The 26,601-nt window shown below is 40.7% G+C and overlaps 1 protein-coding gene across 2 annotated transcripts in view; it reads left to right on the top strand.

Annotated features, from left to right (window-relative positions):
- Window positions 1–26,601, top strand: part of rpap1 (RNA polymerase II associated protein 1) — a 174,932-nt gene that overhangs the window by 82,969 nt on the left and 65,362 nt on the right. For both annotated transcript variants that reach the window (XM_063052697.1, XM_063052706.1), the window contains exons 11-13: window positions 8,970–9,137; window positions 20,111–20,311; window positions 25,914–26,048. In XM_063052697.1, coding sequence (XP_062908767.1) covers window positions 8,970–9,137; window positions 20,111–20,311; window positions 25,914–26,048 — 504 coding nt within the window. The remainder of the gene's footprint in view (window positions 1–8,969; window positions 9,138–20,110; window positions 20,312–25,913; window positions 26,049–26,601) is intronic.

The raw sequence follows: 26,601 nt of genomic DNA, 5'->3' as shown, positions 1-26,601 counted from the left end.
AGTTGGACTGCCAACTGCCATTACAATTCTAAAGAAGAAGAAGGGATATATCAGGCTGAGATTGCTTTGTTTGGGGCAAGGGATGCAAATGTGTCATGTAACCAGGATGTATATTTATGAGAGTTACAGTTAGGGTGAATATTGAAGGAGCCTATGCTTAAGTTCGTTGCTATAATGATTAGAGGAGATTAGAGGAAAAATGTTTACATTTTGTTTGAAAGGATTTTGGAATCCAAAACTTTTACCATATTTACAAGGTACCTGTTTGAGTACTTGCAGGTACTCCTAGAGCTATGGGCAAATATGGAAATTGGAATAGACCAAAGTCTGTTTCTGGATGGGATGTGTATGATGGGTCAAATGGCTACCTTCTGTGCTACAAATTTCTATTTCTAATGGTTGTTTAATATTGCTGCTCAATGTAATTTACCAATTACATGTATAATTTACCATTACAATTACCAATATAATTTACCTTACCCCATGTCCCCAGCTGTGGCTATTCTGCTTTTGCATTGGAGATTTTTTTTACTCAGTGGAGTGTTTAATCATTCAGAATTCTTTAATCGTATCCCATTGGTGAACCATTGTCATTCCATCTAATTCATTTTTATATACTACCTCAGCTAACCTACACCTCACCTGAGCAATTTTGTTAAATTGAAAACTTTCTAATTGAGGGTTTAGCCATATTGCTTTAAAACTTAAAGTTTTATCATTATTAGAATGACTTTTCCCTTGCTGATCTTTTATTAAAAAGTTTGCTAATTAGCACTAACTGTTTGCACAATTGTAAATCTCATAGGGCCTTTATTTGGTTGGTTCCTGAACGTATTGTTTTATGAAACTATCTTGAACATATTCCGTGAACCCTTCCTTCAATCAACTTTCGCAAAGTTGTTTTGCCCTGTACATGTAATGATGAAAGTCCCTTAGGACTATCGAATTACCCTGGTAGCATTCTCTAATTTCCTGATTTGTACTCTGTCCAATGTTATTTTTGTGTGTTTATTGCTACAGTCTTTTTTAGTCTTAATTTATAGCTCCAGCTCTATTGATTTTGCATCTGATTTTTCTTGGCTTCTCCTTTCTTCCTTTGCGTCATCATTTATGAGCAGAATAATACTAACGCTTTGTTTTCATTTTGCTTGCCTCTCCATGAGTAAATTACCCTGGAATATTTTATTCCAAACGCTGCTCTCCGCATTCCTTATCTCAGTAATGGCTATGAGATCAAACCATTTACCTCTATTTATAGAGAGTCATACGAAATGGGCCCTTTGGCCTATCTGATTTATATTCCTTTAAGTCGTTCCTATCTACGCACCTTTTAAATGCTGTTAATACATCTGCCTCAACCACTTCCTCTGGTAGACTCCATATACATATCACCCGCTAGGTGAACAAATAGCCCCTCTAGTTCATATTAAATCTCTCCCCTCTCTTAAACCTATACACTCTAGCTCTTGATTCACGAACCCTGAGAAAAAGCCTGTGCTTTCACCCTGTCTATTTATCCTATTTAATTATATTTGTAAACCAGCACAGATGTATGCTTTGTATACTGAGAAAGAGAGCTATTAATGTTAGCTTTTTGCACTATTTCCCTGAAGTAACATTAGTTCTTAATGATTTATTATTTTTGTTAACCCTCAGCTCTTTATGATGCGTTCTGCTTGATTTTACCCAAATCAGTATTTTGGTCCATAATCCTGATGTTTTACTTTTCACTTAAACTGACCCTGCCTTGTCTCATCCACCATCTTATTAGCTTAAAGACCGATCCTCTGCTCCAATAATTCAGTCCATCAGGCCATTTTGAATTGAGCCTGTCCCATTGGCTCAATGAAGATGGGACCTGTACAGGACGGTTTGCACCTGAACTGGAGGTGGGCTAATATCCTAGCAGGAAGGTTTGTAATGCTGTACAGTGAGGTTTAAATTAGAGTTAAAGGGGGATGGGAACCAGAGTGCCAGAACCGTTAGTGGAGATGTTGTGGAGGCAGATGTTGGTAAGACCTCAGACAAAGTTACTAATCAGAAGGTTGAGCATGGTGTGACTCGTGTCCTGAGCTGCGTATATTTCAATGCAAGAAGTATCGTAGGAAAGGTGGAGAACAGTGTTGAAGATTAGGTAGCTGGTTTACAAACAGAGGCAATGTGAGGAGAGGCTGTTGATAGGGAAAATTGCAGTCACCAGGATGAGTTGCAATGTAAAAGGTAGACAAAATTGAAAAGGGTGAACACAGGACTGAAGGTGTTGTATCTGAATGTGTGCAGTGTATGGATTATGGTAGATGAACTCGCAGCGCAGTTGCGGATTGGCAGGTATGATGTTGTAGGCATCACTGAATCATGGCTGAAAGAAGATTATAGCTGGGAGCTTAATGTCCAAGAATGCACATTGTATCAAAAGGACAGGCAGGAAGGCAGAGGGGGTGGCATGGCTCTGTTAGTAAGATAATGGAAACAAATCTTTAGAAAGAGGTGACATAGAATTGGAATGTGTTGAATCATTGTGGATAGAGCTGAGGAACTGCAAGGGTAAAAATACTCTGATGGGAGTTGTATACTGACCCCTGAACAGTAGTAAGGATATGGCCTACAAATTGCAATGGGAGATTAAAAAAAAGCATGCTAAAACGGCAATGTTACAATAATCATGGGGGATTTCAATATGCAGGTATATTGGGAAAATCAGATTGTTGCTGGATTACCGAAGGGGGATTTTCTAGAGTGCATATGAGATGGCTTTTTAGAGCAGCTCATGGTTGAGCCCACTAGGGGATCAGCTATTCTGGTTTGGGTATTGTGCAATGAACCAGAAATGATTAGAGAGCTAAAGGTAAAAGAACGCTTAGGGGCAAGTAATCATAATATGATTGAACTCACCCTGAAATTTGAGGACAAACTAAAGCCAGATGTATCAGTACAGGTTTCCCCCACCATCCGAAGGTAGAGCGTTCCTATGAAACGGTTCATAAGCCAATATGTCGTAAAGCGAAGAAGCAATTACCATTTATTTATATGGGAAAATTTTGTGAGCGTTTGCAGACCCAAAAATAACCTACCAAATCATGCCAAATAACACATAAAACCTAAAATAACAGTAACAGAGTAAAAGCAGGAATGATATGATAAATACACAGCCTATATAAAGTAGAAATACTTTTCCACAACCATTACTGAACTGTTCTCCGGAGCGAAAATCTCACACAAGCGCCGTCGGCAGAAAATCTCATACAAGCGCTGTTGGCAAAAACACTGCACAAGTGCTCTCCAGGAACCTTTAAGCAATGAAGCTTCCAAATCATACCAAATAACACGTAAAAATACACAGCCGATATAAAGCAGAAATAATGTATGTACAGTGTAGTATCACTTACAGGAATCGGGAAGACAGCGCCGAGCACACTGATGATGGTGTGTTAGGCTGAGTCGTTGCAGGTTGGGGTGGTGCAGTGGCCCCCACCTTCCAGGCCACCGAGCGATACATTGCCGCGAAGCATGCAGGGGTGCAGCGGTAGCCAGGAGGCATCCAGCACATCTTTAAGAAAAAAGCCAAAATAAACATGCTAATTAATTAGGTGCCGCCCGGCACGTAATTGTCGGCCCAGATCAGTGCCGATTTCCGATTGTGTCGTCTCTGATCTGGGCCGACAATTACGTGTCGGGCGACACCTAATTAATTAGCATGTTTATTTCGGCTTTTTTCTTAAAGGTGTGCTGTGTGCCTCCCGGCTACCGTTGCATTCTCTGCGAATCGGTATCTGTCCGTGGCCTGGGGGTTGGGGTGGTGGGACACTGGAGTGTCATCTCGTCATCTGTTTCCATTAGAGCAAGCAGCTCATCTTCTCCTATGACTGCTTGCCCTGATGTCGAAGGTCGAGGTTCGGTGTCTGCTGTGGTTGATGTGGAAGGCTTGCTTGACTGCTGAGCCTTGCGCATTTTTCTATCACACAGTTCTTTGTAAGGACTCAAACCATCCTGCAAATATCCCCTAAACCGATGTACCCTTTCAAAATTAAAGTCGTACTTTATCATTACTCATTCGGTTTCGATTGTTATCCTTTTTTGTTCCAATTGCATCAGCTCTTCATCTGTCAGTTCTTGGTCATGGGATGCCAAAACCTCTTCAACATCATGTTCATCAGCTTCCAAAAGTCAAACTCACTTTGTCCTTACTTCGTTCACCACGATCGAAACGCTTAATTATGTCTAGTTTTACGCTAAGTGTAACACCCTTACGAGCTCTATCAGGCTTTTCCGATACCATAGAACTCATCTTGCAAACGGCTGCTCACAGGCATGTGTTTCAGCAATGCTGGCGAGAATGCTGTTCCGAATCCCGGGGAGAGCGGCTGCTCGGGGCGCACGCTGCCTTTTATTGGGCGCTGATTTTTTCGTGCGCTGATTTTTTATCGCGCGCTGCTTGTTTTTCGTAACAGTGAAAACACCTTCTGAAAGCGAAAACAGGGTACTAATGTAGGTCTTTCGTAACTGAGGTTTCGTAAAGTGAACGTTCGAAAAGCTGGGGACACCTGTATTACAGTGGAGTAAAGGGAATTGCAGAAGCATGAGAGAGGAGTTGGCCAGAATTGATTGGAAAAGAACACTGGCAGGGATGATGGCAGAGCAGGATTGGCTAGAATTTCTGGAAGCAATTCAGAAGGCATAGGATATATACATCCCAAAGGGGAAGAAGTATTCTAAAGGAAAGATGACACAACTGTGGCTAACAAAATAAGTCAAAGCCAACATAAAAGCTAAAGAGAAGGCAAATAATAGAGCAAAAATTAGTGTGAAGTTAGAGGATTGAGAAGCTTTTAAAAATCAACAGAAAGCATCTAAAAAAAGTCATTAAGAAGATAAAGATGGAATATGAAAGTAAGAAACATAGAAAACCTTCGGCACAATACAGGCCCTTTGGCCCACAAAGCTGTGCCGAACATCTCCTTACTTTAGGAATTACATAAGGTTACCCATAGCCCTCTATTTTTCTGAGCTCCATGTACCTGTCCAGGAGTCTTTTAAAAGACCCTATTGTGCCCACTTCCACACCGTCGCCAGCAGCCCATTCCATGCACTCACCACTCTCTGCGTTAAAAAAAAACTTACCCCTGACATCTCCTCTGTACCTACTTCCAAGCACCTTAAAACTGTGCCTTCTCGTGCTAGCCATTTCAGCCGTGGGAAAAAGCCTCTGAATATCTACACGATCAATGCCTCTCATCATCTTGTACACCTCTATCAGGTCACCTCTCATCCTCCATCACTCTCAGGAAAAAAGGCCAAGTTCACTCCACCTATTCTCATAAGGCATGCCTCCAATTCAGCTAGTCAATAATGTTGAAGAGGATACCAAAAATTTCTTCAGTGTAAAAGAAGGCAGAAGTTGATATTGAACTGCTGGAAAATGATGCTGGAGAGGTTGTAATGGGGCTCAAGGAAATGGTGGATGAACTAAATAAGGATTTTGCACCAGTCTTCACTTTGGAAGACTAGCAGTATAATGGAAATTCCAGTTGTCAGGTCATGAAGTGTATGAAGTTACCATAACTAGAGAGAAGGTTCTTGGGAAACTGAAAAGTCTAAAGGTAGATAAATCACCTGGACCCGATGGTGTACACCTCAGGTTCTGAAAGAGGTGGCTGAAGAGATTGTGGAGGCATTCGTAATGATCTTTCAAGTATCACTGGGATGGTTCTGGAAGAATGGAAAATTGAAAATGTCACTCCATTCTTCAGAAAGGTAGAGAGGCAGAAGAAAAGTAGCTATAAGCCAATTAGTCTGACCTCAGTGGTTGGGAAGATGTTGGAGTCGATTATTAAGGATGAGGTCTCAGGGTAATTGGAGGCACATGATAAAAAGGCTGTAGTAAGCAAGGTTTCCTCAAAGGAAAATCTTGCCTGACAAACCTGTTAGAATTCTTTGAAGAAATAACAAGCAGGATATACAAAGGAGATTGGGTAAATGTTGTATACTTAGATTTTCAGAAGGCCTTTGACACGTTGCCACTTATGAGGCTGCGTAACAAGCTATGAACCCATAGTATTACAGGAAAGATTCTAGCATGGATAAAACAATGGCTGATTGGCAGGAGGAAAAGAATGGGAATAAAGGGAGTTGTTCCTAGTTGGCTGCTCGGTGACCAGTGATGTTTCACAGAGATCTATGTTGGAACCAATTATTTTTATGTTATATGTCAATGATTTGGATGATGGAATTGATGGTTTTGTTGCAAAGTTTGCAGATGATATGGAGATGGTTGGAGGGGCAGGTAGTTTTGAGGAAGTAGAGGGGCTACAGAAGGAATTAGATTACGAGAATGGACGAAGAAATGTCAGATGGAATACAGTGTTGGGAAGTGTATGGTCATCCACTTTAGTAGAAGAAATGAAAGTCTTGAATATTTTCTAAATGGAGAGAAAATACAAAGAAACTGAGGTGCAAGGGGACTTGAGAGTCCTTCTGCTGAGTTCCCTAAAGGTTAAGTTGCAGGTTGAGTCTGTGGTGAGGAAGGCAAATGCAGTGTGAGCATTCATTTCAAGAGGACTAGAATATAAAAGCAAGGATGTAATGTTGAGACTTTATAAAGCAATGGTGAGGCCTCGTGTGGGGTATTGTGAGCCGTTTTGGGCCCTTTATCTAAGAAGGGATGTGCTGACATTGAAGAAGGTTCAAAGGAGGCTCATGAAAATGATTCCAGGATTGAATGGTTTGTCCATTTGATGGCTTTGTTTCTGTATTCACTACAATTCAGAAGAATGAGTGGTGACCTCATTGAAACATATTGAATGGTGAAAGGCCTTGATTGAGTAAATGTGGGAGGATGTCTCCAATACTGGCAGTGTCTAGGACCAGAGGACACAGCCTCAGAATTGAGGGGCATCCTTTTAGAACGGAGATGTGGAGGAATTTCTTTAGCCAGAGAGTGGTGAATCTGTGGAATTCTTTGCCTCAGGCAATTGTGGAGGCTAAGTTTTTATGTATATATAAAGCAAAGGTTGATAGATTCTTGATTGATCAGGGCATGAAGGGATACAGGGAGAAGGCAACAGATTGGGGCTAAGAGGGAAAATGGTCAGCCATGATGAAGTGGTGGAGCAGACTCGATGGGCCAAATGGCCTAATTCTGCTCCTTATTGGAGCATCTCTCTCTTTCCCTGAGTGTCTTTGCCCCATTGCTTGAATCTCTGCCTCTCACATGGTTCTCTTAGTTGCATATTTACATCTGTAATCCATTTGTCCATCTTTCATGAGAATATTGCTGTAACTCAGAGATTGTCTCTCGAGGTTCTGTTTTATACCCGGGCTTTTTAAACTTTCATTTGTTTTACACATGCCTCTGGTCCCTCTGGAACTGTCACAATTGGCATCTTGCATCCTGCTGTGAAGGGCTCTCAACTCTTGACGCCAGGCAGTTGATATATTATTTGAGAGTTGCATGCTGAACACTACCATCCATCACCCTGGCAACATTGTGCCCTGTTTCCAGAAAACTCTCTTTCTTTCTCACACATTGCACTTCCCCACTCAAATATATCACGTACCATGTACTCCTGTGCTCAAATATGTCTGTAGATTTTGGTTCTCATCCTCTGTACTTGCAACCATCTTGAACCTGTCTTGCAAGCTGAGATTTCTACAAGTGTTGTGATGTCAGTTACTGTCTTATATGTCATATCTACAACCTCTGTTCCTGATGACAAAACAAATCTAAAGCACCTGATCTGAGGTGAGCTACTTCTACATTGTCTGGGAAATTAAGGTAAGTGCAGGCTGAATAGCGCATTTATAAAGCTGGAGCTTGTTTCTTTTTAAATGAGAACAGTGCATTCCTTTCCACCTAAGGTATATGCTGTGCAATCCTGTAACAAGATTATAATTTAAATATTGGAGGACAGGTGAGTATTTGTGGGCTATTCAACTATCAAAACTGCATCAACTTTTGTTCACTTCTTATGTTGATAGCTTTAGTAGAGGATCTTAAAATCTGCCAAGCTGAGCACTCAGTGTAAGTACAGACATTTTGCCAAGGTGACTAAAGGCACACCCACAAATGGTGATCAAAGGAAGGTGTTGCTGCACTAGAGGAAGTTATAGGGGCAAAAAATAAATAGTTTTAAATCAGAATATTTACAAACTGAAAGCCAATTAACAAGTGAGTAGTGGTGCCTGTGAGATTTTGTATAGTTTAAGGTCTGGATAGGATTTTGTATGAGGATAGAAAATCAGATGTTGGAGAAGAGGGGTTTAGACTCATCAAATGGCACGGTAAAAGATTTTAATGAACCAGATTTTGTGAGGGTGGATGGGAATGTAAAGACCAGAATCTCAGGGTCAAATAAAAAGTTAAGATTCTAGGAGAGAGATGGGATTCATAGTGAATCAAATATATTTTTGATGGGATTGAAGGTAGTTAGTCTTGAAGGAATGAGTACAGACTTAACAGTTTGACAGTGTAGAGGCAGAGGAGGCAAGACAGATGGTCGGTATACTGAGCTGGATGTTGTCAGAGAACATGCAAAAGCTGACTCCATCGTTGTTGGTGTTGCCAAGTACATTGCATATGGAACCACAGAGAAATCCCTGGAAGTCTTTGCAAGTTATGGCGTAGGGAAGAACTGCCTTTGCTCTTGATCCTCTTTTTGACATCTGAGAGGTAAAACCGAGAGTTTGTTGCTTCTCATTGATTATGGGATGTTTGGTGCAAGTACATCAAGTTGTTTTCTTGGTAAACGCAGCAGGCCAGGCAGCATCTATAGGAAGAGCTACAGTCGACGCTTCGGGCCGAGACCCTTCGTCAGGAGATTTTGATGAAGGGTCTTGGCCCGAAACGTCAACTGTACCTCTTCTTATAGATGCTGCCTGGCCTGCTGTGTTCACCAGCAATTTTTATGTGTGTTGCTTGAAATTCCAGCATCTGCAGATTTCCTCTAAGTTGTTTTCTTGTTGTTTTATGCTAGGCTAAAGTGGGTGATTTCTCCTCCTCCCTCAAGCACAGTGTGTTGAGAATGCTGCTGGATGCTGGCTGTTTGTTCCTCCTTCGCTTTGCACTGGATGATAGCGTTGAAAATGTAATTGCTGCCTGCGTTCAGGCTCTAAAGGCACTTTTAATCTCCCCTTCTGATGAGGTAAGTCACCCAACCCTCCAAATGTTGTTTGGATTTGAGAATTGCTGCCCTTTGCTTTGATTCAGTGGATCAGTGCTCAGTGAAAATTTGACCAGTTGGTAGATGTAAGGTCAGGGAATGCTGTTGGGTTTCAGATCAAACACAGTCCATTGTGATTTGGGGCAAATTGTGCCTTTCACAATCTATGCTATTGAAGTCTTTGTTTGTACAAAGTACATATATGTCACCATATACAAGCCTGAGATTTAACTGTCTTGTGGGCATACTCACTAAATCCAATAACCATAATAGAATCAGTGAAAGACCACACCAACAGGGCAGACAACTGGTGTGCAAAAGACAACAATCTGCAAAAACAAAAAGAAACAGAAAAAATAAATATTGAGACCATGAGATGAAGATTCCTTGAAAATGGGTCCATAGATTGTGGGAAATTACTTGATGCAGATTACAGTGAGAGTAATTCAAAAGAAATATATTTACAAGTATTCTACATAGCCCGCAGAACTTTGCCATAGCTTACCGGCGCCGTCTCACATTGTGTTCTCTTGAACACTGCAAAGAAGGTTAAAAGGGGTATATGGGATGCTTTCCTTCCTTCATGTTGCCTGGATTGGGGAGCATGCCTTATGAGAATAGGTTGAGTGAACTTGGCCTTTTCTCCTTGGAGCGACGGAGAATAAGAGGTGACCTGATAGAGGTCTGTAAGATGATGAGAGGCATTGGTCGCGTGGATAGTCAGAGGCTTTTTCCCAGAGCTGAAATTGTTGCCACAAGAAGACACAGGTTTAAGGTGCTGGGGAGTAGGTACAGAGGAGATGTCAAGGGTAAGTTTTCTACTCAGAGTGGTGAGTGCATAGAATGGGCTGCCGGCAACGGTGGTGGAGGCTGATATGATAAGGTCTTTTAGATAAGTACATGGAGCTTAGAAAAATAGAGGGCTATAGGTAAGCCTAGTAATTTCTAAAGTAGGGACATGTTCGGCACAACTCTGTGGGCCGAAAGGCCTGTATTGTGCTGTAGGTATTCTATGTTTCTATAAGCTGAGACATAAAATATTGGAGCTGAGTGATTATGCAAGAATTGTTTAGAACCGTGGTTTATAATAGCTTGCATATTGTGTCTTCGTCCTTTCTTCTTCAAAATTCCTAACTTGTAAGTGTGACTTCCACTCTAGCTTTGTGGGTTGTGAGGTGGCTGAGGATGTCAATGTCGGAGATTCTACAACAGGTGAAGATGGAGGTTCTTGATGGGGAGAGTAAGTGGCAAATTTGGGAGGCGATGCGTCTCTTCCATTGCCTTTGCTGTGCTCCTGAACAGCCCGGTCTGAAGCTATCAGTGGCTTCGTGAATGCTACTCCTCTACCATGAACAGTGATGGTCCAGGGTTTTCCATGAATTATATGAATTGGCATGATGTACTTTTCAAAGAGGCTTTAGGATCCTATCCTCTAATTGGTAATGTGATTCTAAGACAGCAGACAGACTCCCCTGTAAACATTACAGTCAGAATTATCTTCTGCAAAGATGCTAAATTAAATTAATTTGTTTATATTTTCACATGCTGAAGTGAAGTGAAAAAAGCCTAAATGCCATCCATACAGTTCATTTAATTTCTCAGTGCATCAAATAAGTACAAAGGAAAGCAATAAAAAACAGCAGTATAAAATACATTGGATTCCTGTTAATTGGGCCATCGGTTAATTGGGGCAGCTGCTTACTTGGGACAAATCTTAAAGAATGAAACAAATCAAAGAAATTCCCTTTGTTTATTTGGGGCACTATACCACTTAATTGGGACAGGAGATTGTTGCTGAACAGTTTCTAACTAGTGTCAGTTGTGTGCATGTCGTGTGGCTGTTAGACACTACACTGTGCATAGAGCAAACAGTCTTAAATAGCATCATTTTGGTGTGTTTGTGTTTTTAAAAGAAAAAGAAGTGATTTTTGTGACTGATAGTTGGCAAGTAATAAGCACTAAGACAATTCAGAACTGTTTTACTCACTGCGGTTTCAAGCCTTCAGGTTTGGAGATGCCAGAAATGGCTGGAAGTGAAAATGAAATGATTTCACTACTTCAACAAGTAAAAACTATGACAAATTTGAATGTATCGACAATCATCTTGAATGTTTCAGTGAAAATGAAGATCTGGAGGATGGAATTTTTGAAAGCATTGTATTCACGATGATTGTTTTAATGTGTAACAAATTATCTACACTAGGTGTCTGCGCTGATTGTGTTCATTTACAGAGAATCAAAAGAACACAGTGTACACTGGATGAATTTCTCTGTCGATAGCTATTCGGAGTTTTTTAGTATTGTTGTAGTAGTTTTGGTGGTGTTCTAATTTCATTTAAATACATAATTTGTTACACATTAAAGCAATAGTTTATCGTTTTTATACATTTTAAAAACTATTTCCATGAAACTTTGGCTAATAGCTGCTTAATTGGGCCAAAACGTACTGGTGCCGATTAATCGGAATCCACCGTAGTGCAGGCAGACAATAAGGTGCAAGGCTATGACAAGGTAGATTTTAAGGTTAGGAGTCCATTTTATCATGCTAGTGGATCTTATGATGATGGAATCTTTGAGGTCCTTAGTGAATCTGCTGCTTCTCAGATGTGGGTGGTGAGGTTGTTGATTTATGACTAAAATTCCTCACTAACAAGGGTAAAGTCTTCAGTGGGACATGAACTATTCCTTAGGTCTCATTGATTTTAGAAGGCTTTTTCAGCTTCTTGTCAGCCTGGGGTGATGCTGGAAATGTGCCAGATAGTCTGCTGTGTTATGGAGTCAGGGATGCTTGTGACAGGGACTGAGTTAAGGTGGAGTTCTGTCAAGTACTCCTTTCAGTTGACACTGAATGGCTCTGTGTTCTTAAACTCTCCTCTGTTCTTGGCCTTCAGTGGTGTGAGCCCTTAGATGTTTAGGCCAGAGATGTTCATGACAAGATTTTGCTGTTCCATTATGAAAGGTTGGATATACTGTTTTTACCCCCTTTAGAGAAGCGGGGGCTCAGGCCGGATTTAACTGAGACCTGGGTAAATCAAGTATGACATTGATGCTTCATTTAGCTGAAGGTTCAAAAATCAGGAGCCAGAGGCTGATGGGAGCATGAGATGAATGAGCCAGAAGCACAGTGGGTGGAAGGTATGTGAAACTCACTGTCTGGAAGGAAGCCAGAAACTTGAATTGATCACACTTGGGCTGTACCAAGATGTATGCTTCAAGAACTGCATAACAAAGGTCAAATGCTAGATTAGGCTAGCAAGTTTTTTTATACCTGCACAGATATCGTGAGCTGAAAGGCCAGTAGAATCTTACGAAATTTGCAATTATACAGTCCCTCTAATTGTAGACCCACATTCTCTGGCTTCTGAAATTGATCCACTGTACAACAACACTTCTTCTGATATTATTCACATGGTCGCTGATCCAATTTTCCGAACGTCACCTTATGTGGATATTAGTTGCATGGTCACTGGCTCTTGTATACTATCCTGGCAGTCATTGACATTCAGATGTTAGTTCTTGGATAGTTCTGCACTCCTTGAGTAACGTTAGGAGTAGAGGCCTATAATATCACAATCCTGACTCATTCTCAACGATGAAGCTGCTTTGGGATACCTTCACTAACTTTTTTCTCCTGACATTGTTGAGTCTGTGTCCTCTTCCCCCTAACCCCCTTCTGTGAATTGCAAAATGCTGCAGTCTCTGTGGCTGTTTGTGTGATAGAGCAATTAAATCCACTGCCTGACATTGCAGAGCCTCGACATCTCTCAACTCTGAATGCCTGCATTGCTGGCGTGGTGCTCCATCTTCCCATCCTATCAATCTGTGCCACTCTGGCAGCACAGTTAATGAGTTTTTCCTCTGAAGGTTAGCTGAATCACTCTCGCACACCTGACAGATCCAAGCTCCCAGAATAGCAGCCACTTTATGTGCAGGCCAGCAGTCTGCAGATGTCAATCCATCGGCACAAAATAGTTGTCTCGTGAAGGTCTCTGCAGCCAGTACTGAACACCATCACCTACGCACATACCACATAGCTGGCTGACTATTGCATTGTGTTGTAGATCTTCCTGGAAATGCTCTGAAGTCTTGAGGAATTCAATGGTTCATTTAATATCAGAATGTATACAGTATACAATCTGAATTTTGTACTTTTCACAGACATCCACGAACCAAGAAACCCCATAGAATGAATGATAGAAACATCAAAGTCCCATAGTCTTCCCCCTCCACCTCTCTCTCCCAGTCTTTTTCTCCTCCTCCCCCCTCCCCATTCATAGTACTTGTATGTTAACATATACTACCCTAAAATTTGTTTTCTTGGATTAGCATGAACTTGGCTTAGATTATTCAAAGTTCAAAGTAATCTTATTATCTAAGTACATATATGTCACTATATACTACCCTATTCATTTTCTTGCAAGCATTCACTATAGAATCAATGGAAAACTGCTCACAACAGAGAAACAACCAGTGTGCAAAAGACAACAGATTTTGCAAATATAAAAAAGAAAAAAATAGGAATTAAATATCGAGAGCATGAGTTGTAGAGTCTTTGAAATTGAGTTCATCGGGTGTGGAATTAGTTCATTGTTGGGGTGAGTGAAGTTATCCACTCCCTTTCAAGAGGCTGAACCTGATGGTGTGAGTCCTTGGGCTTCTGTACCTCCTTCCTGATGGCAGCAGTGAGAAGAGAGTATGCCTGCATTGTGGAGGTCCTTGATGATGGATGCTGCTTTCCTGTGACAGTGCTTCTTGTAGATGTGCTTAATGGTAGGGAAGATTTTCCATTCAAGGATACTGGTGTTCCCATATCAGACCATGATGCAACCAGTCGGTATACTCTCCACTGTGCATCTGTAGAAGTTTGTCAGAGTTTTAGATGACATGCCAAATCTTCACAAAACTTCTAAGGAAATAGAGGTGTCTTCTTTGTAATACTACTTAAGTACTGTACCCAGAAATGATAACACTGAGGAATTTAAAGTTGCTGACTCAATCCACCTGTAATCCCTTGATGAGAGCTGGCTCACGGGCCTCCAGTTTCCTCCTCTTGTAGTCATTAATCAGCTGACATTGTGCAAGAGGTTGTTGTTGTGGCACCATTCAGCCAACCTTTTCGATCTCCCTCCTGTATGCTGATGTGTCACCACTTTTGATTTGGCCTATGACAGTGGTGTTGTCAGCAAACTTGAATCTGGCATTGGAGCTGAGCTTAGCCTCACTGTCATAAGTGTAAAATGAGTAGAGCAGGGAGCTAAGCACACAGCCTTGTGATGCACTTGTGCTGATGGTGATTGTGGAGGAGATTGAAGCCTGTCTGAGGCCTCAGACTGTTGAAACGAGAGGTTAAAGATAACAGTGAACACTCCAGCCAGTTGATTAGCACAGGTCTCCAGTACTTGGCCAGGTACACCATTTGGACCAGATGCTTTCCGTGGGTTCTTCCTTCTGAAGGATGCTGTCACATCGTCCTCAGAGATGGAAATTACAGGGTTGTCGGGGGCTGAGGAAATTCATGAAGTTTTCTCGTGTTTTGTCAGTCAAAAGGAGCATAAAAGACGTTGAGTTTATCTGGGAGTGAAACTTTGTTGTCACGCATACAGTAGTTTGTTTGTAGTTTTGTTTTAGTTTGTAGGGGGTGATAATTTTCAAGCCTTGCCACAGCTGTTGAGCATTCTTCTTTGATTCAAGTTTGATCCAGAATTGCCACTTCACATTTGAGATGGCTTTTTGGAGGTCATAACTGAACCTTTTGTATTTTACTTGATCCTTTGACCAGAAAGCCACTGATGTGGCGCTTAGCAGATTACAGATCTTTTGGTTCATCCAGGGCTTCTAGTTGGGGAAGACTGAATAATTTTGTGGGGCTGTATTTGTCCATGACTGACTTTGTAAAGTCCGTGACAACTGTGATGTATTCCTTGAACGTGGCCCAGTCCACCGACTTGAAGCAGTCCGCAGCTGCTGGTGATCACCTCTTTGTTGTCCTTGGATCTATTTCTTTTAAAGCAATGACTCCACTTAGCACTACATATGGACTGTTGTCTACGCATGCAGATTGATCTGTTGCCTATGCATGCACATCATTCTTTCTCTCCCTCGCTTCAATGTGAGTACACCAGTTAAAGTCATCTCCCGCATGCTTGCTTTTACTCAATTGATATGTAGTTGTACAAACAGAACAAATTGGCGATGAGGACGAACCTGAACGTCAGAGAATATCACCAACTGCACCAACAGCAAGAGTTAAACAGTACAGAAACTGTCAAGGACGCTAACAAAGGGACGTGTGAGTACAATACATAGTACACACTGAGAGACATGCAACTAGCAAAGTTAAAAGTGAAAACAACATGGCGATGGCTTCAGTCAGGAAAGTTGACAAATTCAATGGTGCTAATGAAGGCTGGGAGTTGTACATCGAGAGGGTTGAACTGTATTGTAAAGCAAATGATGTGGATGAGCAGAAGAAAGTCCCTACGCTTCTGAGCTTAATGGGTGCTAGAACGTACAGTCTCTTAAGCAAACAAGTAATTCCTGAAAAGCCAGAAAGCAAAACGTTGGATGAAATTGTTACAATTTTACAAAATCACTTGAGCCCTAATCCTCTGCTAATAGCTGAGAGATTTAGATTTTACAAAAGGAACCAGTCAAAGGATGAAAACATTTGGGAATACATTGCAGAACTGTGCAAACTTTCCTAGTACTGTGATTTTGGAAATGAGCTTTCTGATGTATTAAGGGACAGGCTTGTATGTAGCATGCATAGTCAAAGCACTTAAAAGAGGTTACTGTCAAAAAGAGATCTAATGTTAGAACAAATGTTGTTCATTGTAATATCATTAGAGACTGCAGCAAAGGATGCAGAACTACAGAAAAAGAGGTTAGAATGTGAAATGCACAAAACGTCCCTGAATGGTGCAAAAAAACCCAAAAATATTATCTATATGGTAAATCCTTCCATAATGCGAATGATTGTTGGTTCAAAGAAAAAGCTTGCAGAAAATGTCACAGACAAGGTCACATAGAGAGAGCGTGCAAGGCAGATAAAAAACACCACCTAAGAGAAAAACCACACCGAGTGAAAAGTTTCACACGTAAAACTAATCAAATGCATTAAGTGACCGAATTTGAAAGATTGACTTGCCACAAGCCTATCTGCAAATGGAGATTGGGGAGTCAAGCAGGAAGTTCCTTACAATCAACACTCACAAGGGTCTGTTCCAGTATAATCATCTTGTCTTTGGTGTCGCATCAACTCCAACAAATTGGCAAAGAGCAATGGACCAAGTGCCCCAGGATATCCCAGGAACACAATGTTACCTTGATGACACCATTGTGACAGGCAAGAATGATGAAAAGCACCTCCAGAACTTTGGTAAAGTGCTTACCAGACTGAGTGAGTGTAGTCTGCGGGCAAAGAGAGAGAAATGTGAGTTTTTCAAGAATGAATTCTCATATTGTAGACATGTCATTGACAAGCATGGCTTACATATGTCACAAGAGAAGATTGAAGCAGTGCTGCAGGCAACTAAGCTGGAAAATGTGTCACAACTCAGGTCATACTTGGGCCTTGTAAGCTACTACCACCGGTTTCTCCCAAACATTGCTACAGTGCAGTACCCATTGACCCATTGTTGCAAACAGGGACAAAGTGGGAATGGTCGGAAAGTTGTGAAAGAGCATTCAAGGAAATAAAGGGACATCACATCAGATGCTTGGAGTCTTCCCCTCCTTCCCTTCTTTGGGCCATGGCGATAGACCCTCCTCTGCTTAAAGGTGCTGTACCTGCATTCCTAAGAATCAAGTCTGCTGAATTCTTCAGGAGATAAAAAATTGTTGGTTTGTTTAGATTATGTTATGTAACTTAAAATGAAATAGCAGGCTACAGATTGCAGCGATAGTAATATCTAAAGCTTCCTGCAAAACATCGCCATATATTGCTAGCACATCTTAGTTCATATTAGCTTTCTGTTTGTATTAAGCAAAGGAGTCGGATAGTTGAGGATCATCTAGTGTTATGGTCCGTAAAGGAGCCGAACGGTCCAAAGCTGGAGACAAACAGGTATTAATATCTCCGCCCCAGATCAATGAAAACTCGTTCAAATTCGGAAACTGATTAAACAATGATTTATAAAATTCCGGACAATCCATATTAGGAGCATAAACATTAACCAAAACTACTTTTTTATTAAATAGTAAACCACTAACCAATAAAAATCTACCATTCGGATCAGAAATAATATCCTGTTGTATAAAAGTAACTGAGGAATCTATAAAAATAGAGACGCCTCGAACCTTAGCATTGGAGTTCGAATGAAATTGTTCCTTCCAGAATTTAAAAAAACGTAGTCTGTCCCCCCTCCGTACATGGGTCTCTTGTAAAAATAAAATTTGTGCTTTAAGTCTCCAGAACACTTTAAAAACTTTTTTCCTTTTAGTAGGATGATTAAGACCATTAGTATTCCAGGAGACAAAATTAATAATAGACTCCATAAATCCTAAAGTCAACCCACAACAAGGAGGATTGACGATAGGCTCGACCCACAAACCCGGAGAGGAAACAGAACATACGAAAGATACCGGGAAAAAGGACGCAACCAGTACTTCAATAATGTATATAGCCCAAAGAGAAACAAACTAAAACGTGAAGCCCCTCCCACCACCCCCCACCCCAAGACCCCAAGGCAAAATCTAAAGCAGACCCGCCCGAAAGAAGCAAGCGCTAAAACTACCCCCATGACTTCCGGTATACGCTCCCTAAAAACAGGTATAAATATGAAAAAGATCAGCTAATTGTAAAACAGTAAAAAAGTAAAAAAAAGGTAGCTCAATTAAAATACACACACAACAGAACAAAAGCCAGAAAATATATATTAAAAAAAAACCACAATAAACCCCAAACCCATGAATAAACACAGCAACAAGAAAAAATAAGATTATTGACATAAAGTGGTTATAAAAAGCAAAACAGAATAAAATTTAAAAAAAAACTACAAAATTTAAGGCCACACAGGAAATACGTAAGATGACAAAAAGGAAGTAACCACCCAGAATCCCCTGGAAAAAGAAAGAAATGACGCAGTTGAAAAGAAAGTTTAGCAACCATATTAAGAAATCAAAAATAAACTTTTCTGCCCAAATAGGGCATGAAAAAGTTAAAACCAACCAATTCACAGCCTCCGATCAACGGAGATAATTAAAAAAAATAGCAATTAAGATGTTGAAGGTGAACGTTGATCCAGATAACTCTGGGCATCCGATGGAGAATCAAAAAAACGAAGGACTCCATCTGACATGCGAATCCTTAAACGTGCAGGGTACAGCAACGCTGGTCTTAAATCCATCTTATAGAATTCCGACATCACAGATCTGTAGCGAACCCGTTGGTCCCAGATTGGTTTACTGAAATCTTCCACGAATCGGAACTTAAGATCCGAAACATCAATGAAACCTTTAGATCGAGCGAATCGAAACAGTCTCTCCTTGTCTTGAAAGTAATGAAAACGTAAGATAACATGCCTAGGTCTATCTGACCTAGACGAGTATGATGGGATTCTGTGAACACGATCCAGTAGCGGTGGTTGGTCAGGAAATACAGTAGGGAATGCATCTTTTAAAAGTTGAGAAAAATACTTCATGGGGTTATTAGATTCCACAGCTTCCCGCACCCCAATCATTCGTAAATTCTGCCGTCGCATTCTAGATTCCAAGTCAGAGTTTTTAAAAGTCAGAAAGTCAAGTTTCTTCTTCATTACATTAATTGTTTCTTCGATTTTCCCCATCTTAAGCTCACTTTGTTGCGCGAATGTTTGAAGATCAGATATAGCCGACTGATGTTCCGCAATAAATGTTTGCATCTTATCAATTGAATTGGCAATTTTCTGGAGATTAGTTGAGATTTCCATATGAATCAGGTCTTTAACAGAGTCTGCAATTTCCGTACGAATCATCTCCCTAACAGAGGTTGAAATTTCCCTCTGAATTAACTCCGATATAGCCTTCAAAGTCACCGGTGATTCAGTCGGGGGGAGATCCGTACCTTTCGGTTTAACCGGAGGTTTACCATCCTTGCCGTTTTTCCCGTTCTTAGACATAGCAGATCTAAGTTTCATCCAGTTGTCGGAGAATTCAGTTTAATTCAAAGTATTGTAAGAGTTGATGCCTTAATGGTTAATTAAAGTATAGCTGACCATAGGGAAAAAAAACTCAGAGGTAATGGAGCGAGTCAAGAACGCGACTTCACTCCATGAGCGCTACCGGAAGTCCCTCCATCTAGTGTTATGAAACAGCCTTCTGCTTGGTGTGAGACTGCAGGGAACCAAGTGTGTACTGACAAAGCCATTGATGGGAGTGTGGAGGAAGGAGGATAAAATCTCCAGTAACTTGTCCAGGACACTTGAAACGTTAATAATGTTTTACTTTGTAGATGCTACTGCATTTGCTGAGTATGTCGAGCACTTCCTGTTTCTATTTCAGATTTTCAGCATGTGCATTATTTAGCATTCCATGCTAGTTCAACCATAATCAGAGATTCAGCAAGCAAATGTTGCAGTTTTTGCAGTCGGAAATGAGAACAGCTGTGACAGCATCTGCAGAGAGTGAGGAAGATTTGATGCTTCAGATCAAAGATGTTTTATCAGTAGGTTTTATCAGCATGAAAGGGTGACCTTATTGAACTGTAAGGTGATGAACTTCAGCTCTCTTTACCAGCCTATCCTGAACTGCCCATGACATATATCTGCGTTTTTATATTAAGGAGAGATAGAGTTGCTTTTTCCTTAGCGATAACTTGTGCCATCTTTCTGTGGTGGTCATTCATTCATCTTCCTCTCACCCTGTTAATGTATGACGTGGCCTATGTCTGAAGATAGATTGTCAATCAGTGACCATTGTACATTATATTTCTCCAAACAATTCTTGGATGTAATAACCAGGAGCATTTTTTCCTACAGGAATGTCTCGACAGGACCTTCTGCTGGTACTTGGGATCATCAGTGTTTCCCCTTCGGCCTAATGAAACAGAGGAGGATGATGATGATGACGATGAAGAGGAGGATGATGAGGAAGAATCAAAAATGAAGCAAAGCGAGAAAGCCAAGTCCAAGGAAGATAAGAAAGCAGATACAGATGTTGCTCGCGTGGATGTTATTAAAGTAATGTCCTTAAAACACGTGTCGGTTTGTACTAGAGTGTATATATTTAATAAATATTGAAAAGTTAACTGTTCCCCAACCTCCCATCCAGGACCTTGATCTGCTCTTGTAGCCTTCCCGTTTGTGCTCCCCCCCAACCCATTCATCCACATTTGGTTGTGCTGACCTATGTTTAACCTTCTTTGACACCTTGAGACCTATAAACTGTATCACATTGGCTTGTAGATCAAAAACATTACAGATGCGGAAAATCTGAAATAAAAACCAGAAGTGCTGGAAGCACTTAGCAGGTCAAGCAGCATCTGTGGAATGGGAAGTAAAAGAGAGTAAGGAAATTAGTTTTCAAATGCAGGGAAGATGGAAGAAAAGTGGGTAGAACAAAGGGAACCTTGCTAATGGAATGAGATGAAACATGTTTCTTCAGTTGGAATCTTTTGTGCATAATGTGTTACCTTCTTTGTGTATAATGCGTTGCTATACTAATTGCTACATTAACTCACTTCGTTTCATCCTGTCAGAGATGTTCCCTTTGTTCTATTTGCACCTCTCCACCTTCTCTGCTACCGAAAGCCAGCCTGTGTTCTCTCCTGTCCAGTTGTAAAGAAGGGTCCTGGTCTTGGAACATTAACTGCTTCACTCTCCATAGATGCTGCCTGACCTTCTAAATGTTTTCCAGCATTCTCTATTTTTATGTATAAGATTGTGTCACAGTCAAGCGTTGATAGGTGAGGGAGTGAAACAGAATGGAACTTAGTAAACCATGCATCCCATTGAGATGGGCAGATAGAAATTGGCATATAAAAGAGCCAGCACTCTTCTGGGGACAGTGGGGTAACTTCAGGGTGGGTTTTTAATTACAAGCATTTAACTCAGAGTTATGTGTTTAATTTATGCTGACTACATATAAAGGATGCACCCCTAGTAACTGTATGATTATAAGAAGTGCACAACAGCCAGTCCCAAACTGCAGCCACCATTGTAATATAGCCAAAAGAGCAAGCAGTTTCTGGAAAACAGGCTCCCACAATACAGCGACATAAAAGTGACCACATAATTGGTTTTAGTGTTAGGGTTTAAGAGATCTATGTTGGCTAGGACTCTGGAGTGTACTTCCTTGGTCATCTTTGAAAGGGTGGTATCACTAAGTCACAGCTGACGCACTTGATTCTATGCATGTGAAGTCAGTCTTTTTCTTATCAGCCTGTGTGTGCTTGAGTGGGAAATGATTGTTTTTGTTCCCTGGAGCAAATACTGCAAAGTAATTTCAAGATTATTTTTATGTTCCTAGTCCCTTTAGAAATGAACTCTTTTAAATTTCCTCTAAATCAAGGTCAGATTTCTGTTGGTTTTTGGGCCAAGTTAAAGAAGTTCCTGGGTTTATGTTTGTGTAATGTGAAGGTGATGTAACAAACACATGAGATCATGATGCAGAGTATTTGCTTGTCTCAGGGTGACAGGGAAGGTCTAAGGACATCTATCATAAGTGGGCCACTGAAGTGGAAAGTCGATTGTTTCTTTTTCTCTCCATGGTCTACTCTTTGTGGATGATGAGTGCAAGTCATCAAGTGAGGTCTGAAGATCAATGAAGATGCTTCTTATTGACAAATTGCTAACTGACATATACCATGACATGTATTTTTTTTGTATTTATTGAGGTACAGTGCAGAGTAGGCCCTTCCGACACTTCGAACAGCGCAGCCCAGCGACCCCCGATTTAACCCTGGCCTGATCACATGACAATTTACGACAACCAATTAACCTACCAACCAGTACGTCTTTGGTTTGTGGGAGGAAACCAACGCAGTCACAGGGAGAACGTCCAAACTCCGTTCAGGCAGCAGTGGGAAATGAACCCGGGTTGCTGGTACTATGAGGCATTAAGCTAACCACTACACTACCGTGGTGCCCAAAAATTATTTTTATAGAACTTACATATTAATAAACATTATCAACAATGACCTTTGAAATTTTAGATATGATCAGCTATGATTTTGGAATTGAAATTTACATGGGTATATAATGTTGTGACATAAAGCCAGCGCTCGACAGGGATTTGGACCCTGGACCCTCAGATTAAAAGTCTGATGCTTTACCGACTTGTACCGCTGACACATAGCATTTGCCCCTTTGCTGTCCATTCCCCAAGAAATAAAAGCCAGAAGTCCATTCACCCTTTTTGATTATTTTCTATGTCTTTAAATGCAGTTCTAATAACCATGTATGTGAAGTCCAAGTCTCTTTGGATCTTCCTGTTTCTAACTTTTCAGTGTTGAACAAGTATTCTGTTCTTTTCTTCCTTGGGTCTAAAATGGACGACCTCACAATTACTTGATTGAAATCTATTTGTTTTAGCTTTCCTCTTCCCTCACTTGTTTGAGCTTTTTGAAGTGTAATAGTGTTTTCCTGATGAAGAATCTCTGTTTTGAAATGTCAACTGTTTACTCTATTCCATAGATGCTACCTGACCTGCTGAGTTCCTCCAGCATTTTGTGTGTTGCTTTGGATTCCCAGCAACGGCAGATTTTCTCGTGTTAATGTCTTCTATGTTGTTTACAGTGCGACTAGTATTTGTCACTGACACACCCGGTTATGCAGCTTCCTGTCCATTAGTCTGTCATAAGATTGTTAGTTGCATCCAAACGTTGGTCCTTGTGAGTCACTAGCAGCATCCCAATGATTTGATTATTGGCCCCTTACCTCGGCTGTCTTTTGCTGCTGCAGTAATTTTGCAAACAGGTCAATCTTTATCCATCAGCTCCGTAAGTCTTTCGCAAGGAACTTTAATCCACAGAAATAATGTCAATCTTTTGTCTCCTATTTCAGACCTGTTCAAAAATGAAATTAGATTAATTGGGCATGCTGTATCATTGATTGGTACTAGATCTGCTTGATCAGTCAATAATTTTCAATGTGTTTAGTGCTCTCCATGCTTAATTATAGACTCCGGTTATTTCCTAGAAATGGACTTTATGCTAAATAATCTAAAGAGTGAAATTTTCCCATCCAAATGAACGGATCCCAAATTGAGACAAGTTTGGAAGCTTATAAAAGCATTGTGATAAGGTTACTGGAAATCTGAAACTTAAAACTGCGAGTGTGAGAAATATTCAATACGTCAGGCAGCATCTATGTAAAGAGAACTAGCATTACATGTCAATGACTTCTGCAAATATTTGCAGCATTTTCTGTTTTAGTTTTGGAAGATTATGCTTCTGCAACATTCTTAACTACCTCTGGATCATGGAATTAAAAGTAACAGTCCTGGGGATTTGTCATCCTTTTGTGCAACTAATTCTACTTTTCTGCTATTTTTTTTGCCTTCTGATGATTTTGCGGGTGGTGCGGAGGAGGTATGTGTCTACCATAGGAGGTGTAAGGCACTCCTCCTCTCCACCAGCCTGCAGGTCACTCTTGGGAAAGGTGTAGCACCTGCTTAGCCCCCCCCCCAATCAGGGTCGCACAAAGCCATGGGAGCAGGTGGTGGATGGTTGTATGAGCAGTTGGTGCATATCACAAGTCCTGGTCATGCAACCACTGACGCCAGGCAGTCCATCTCTGAAGAGTATTGGTAATGGCTGGGGTCACCCGTCTTGTAAAGACTCGACCAGAGAAGGCAATTGCAAACCTCTAAAGTAGAAAAATTTGCCAAGAACTATTATGATCATGGAAAGTCCAAGATTGCCTACATCATATGACACGGTGCATAACGAACGAACAGTGATTGTGGCTAGTCCCAATCAATTCCGTATTTGATTTCTTCCTTCTCTATTGTGAATGTTGATGCCAAGTGCTTACTTTTCATTTCCAAAGCACCACTATCCACTTTTAAGGGACCAGGCTTCTGGGCCATTTTTTTCTTAACACAAGATATCATTTGCATTTGTTCTGTTTTTGTTTCTCATTTTGTAGTTTTTATTGTGTTTTGTCACTTCCAATGACCACACTGATTTTTGGTTTTCTATGTATTTTTACTTTAAATTGTTTCATGTTTTTTTGGGCAAGTAAAGATTTTGCCCTTGGGGTATAAACTGGTTCCATTTCATATTGTGAACTGCTCCATTGCAGTTTTATGCATTAGCAGAACTTGCCAGCTTACTCCAGAGATTCTCTTTCTCAGTGCTTAACGTCGGCTTCCCTTAAAACTGTCAGCTTTACTACTTCCTTTTGACTTCTTTTGAACTAATTTTATCATGATTGTTGTTAGATAAATGTCTATTCGCCATTAAATGAATCTGGCCCTTTACTCATAAATACATCTGTTCCCTTGTCGGCTTCTGATGGAAATGATTTCATCCACACATGAGCTGTTTTCTTCTTAGCCCTACGTGATACTCCCTCTGTGTGTCTAGTGAATTGATTCACTTCTCTCTGTTATCCTGTAGTTTTCAACATTCCATAGTATTGTTTTGCGGTGCTTTTCCTTTAAATCATCTTTTTTTCCCTTTATCTGCTTCCATATATTTATATGTTTTAGCATTCACGATCCTGCCCTCTATCCCCTCATTTCCTTCTCTCTCTGTGACTCTCTTGTTCTGGAGTCTGTGTGCCTGTGTTTTATCATTACACGGAATGTTTTCCCTTAGGAGTGCCGTTTTCACCATGAAGTTTAATTTTTGTTTAAATGCCTATCCACTTTCCTCATTTCACTGTGGTGCCCTACAGGAGGTTATTATGATCAGAAAAGGAACGTTCCCCATTTCTTTGCCGATCCTGATAATCATCTACTATCCTCCAAGGTCTGTGTCCTCTTAGCCTTCAACTGCTTCTGATTTTCACTGTGCCTGTGCCTTTGGCAGCCTACAATCCAAACCATGGAGTACCATTCCTACGTTCCTCTTCTTTGCTACCTCTTTCCTTCTGTCGCTGTGGCTTAAGACATACAGTCGACCTTTGATCGTGTCCAAATAACTCATTCTTTGACTCAATGACAAATATGACTAACTCTCTTGTGCGTGGTCTGAAACATTTCAGAACATTAAAAGTACTATTTAAATGGAAGCTGCTGTAAATTTGGGACCATCTTGGAGTGCCTTTTCCATTCTGCCACCAAGAAGTCTTATTTATTCAGTTTAGATGTTTTAGTTTCTACAGCTTTATTTTATGGATTTGGTAGTTTCCCAACTAACTAAGCTTGTGGTACACAAAGGGGCATGTGAGCCTAACAGCTTGCCTTTTTAAGAATAAACTTTCAAACATGCCACTAAGACCAAATGCCTCCTCATACGAAGCAGACTTTTTAAGTTGTAAGGATTGCATTTATTGTTCTTTCTTGTAGATGGAAGGCAAAGGCACACTGATCAACTCCATTCGCCCTTTCTGGTTTCATAACCTTTAAATCCCATGTCTAATAAATAAGTATTGTCACACCTTTGAAGTTTTCAGTTGACTGCCAGCCTTGATAGCTACACAGTTTAGTAAATTTCAGCTGACCCTTTGGATAGAAACATTTCTTGACATCACTAGTCAAGGGCCTGGCTCTAAACTTAAGGTGACATCTTTCTGTTCACTGTGAGATGAGGTGGGATAGAAAGACAGAAGCCCTCAATTCCTTTGGTTGTGCTGTGTTTTATTGTCTCTGTTGTTTCCCACTTACCCAATGCAGGGTTTGCTGAAGATGAAAGTTCTTCACCGTCTGCGTTACATTCTGGAAGTTGTCCGACCTGTGCCTTCAGTCGTCCTTGATATTTTGGAGATGCTAATTCGAATAGCAAGACACTCTTCTGAGGCTTGTAATCAGGTAATCAACATTGACAGTAATTATCTTCTTATGTTAACAATTCTGCACACATCTATTAAAGAATACTTACTTATAGTCATGTCAAGTATTTCATATATTTGGGACATTCCAGGATTCTGTACTGCCATTGAAGTACTGAGTCACTGTTGTGATGTAGGAATTTCAACATTGATGAATAGTCAGGTCTTGCAAACAGAAGTGTGATGCTAAATGGTCAATTGCTTGAGAGCTACATACTGCTTAGAATTCTGGAGAGAAGCTCCCCTGTGTTTCAAATGTGACAACTTTTCTGTTCATCCATAAGTAACTGGAGCCTCCATTTAGCACCTGAGTCGAACAGCAGTAATGCTATATGGGATCCTCTGCCGTAGCAGAAATTGAACCTACAATCTAAGCTAGAGATGAGTATGTAAATGGTATTCCAAAACTTGCATTACAACTAGGAGTCTGTAGGGTGGGTGGTGGGGAACGCGGGCAGTACACTTGAAGCAGAGAAAAACAGTGGATCTCCTGAAAGATGTGTGTCTTAGCAAAAATGATGTGCATGAGGAGG

Source organism: Mobula hypostoma, chromosome 1 (assembly GCF_963921235.1).
Source record: "Mobula hypostoma chromosome 1, sMobHyp1.1, whole genome shotgun sequence".
Taxonomy (NCBI): Eukaryota; Metazoa; Chordata; class Chondrichthyes; order Myliobatiformes; family Myliobatidae; genus Mobula; species Mobula hypostoma.
The sequence above is the reverse complement of the archived record's forward strand: the minus strand, read 5'-3'. Positions and strand labels throughout refer to the sequence as shown.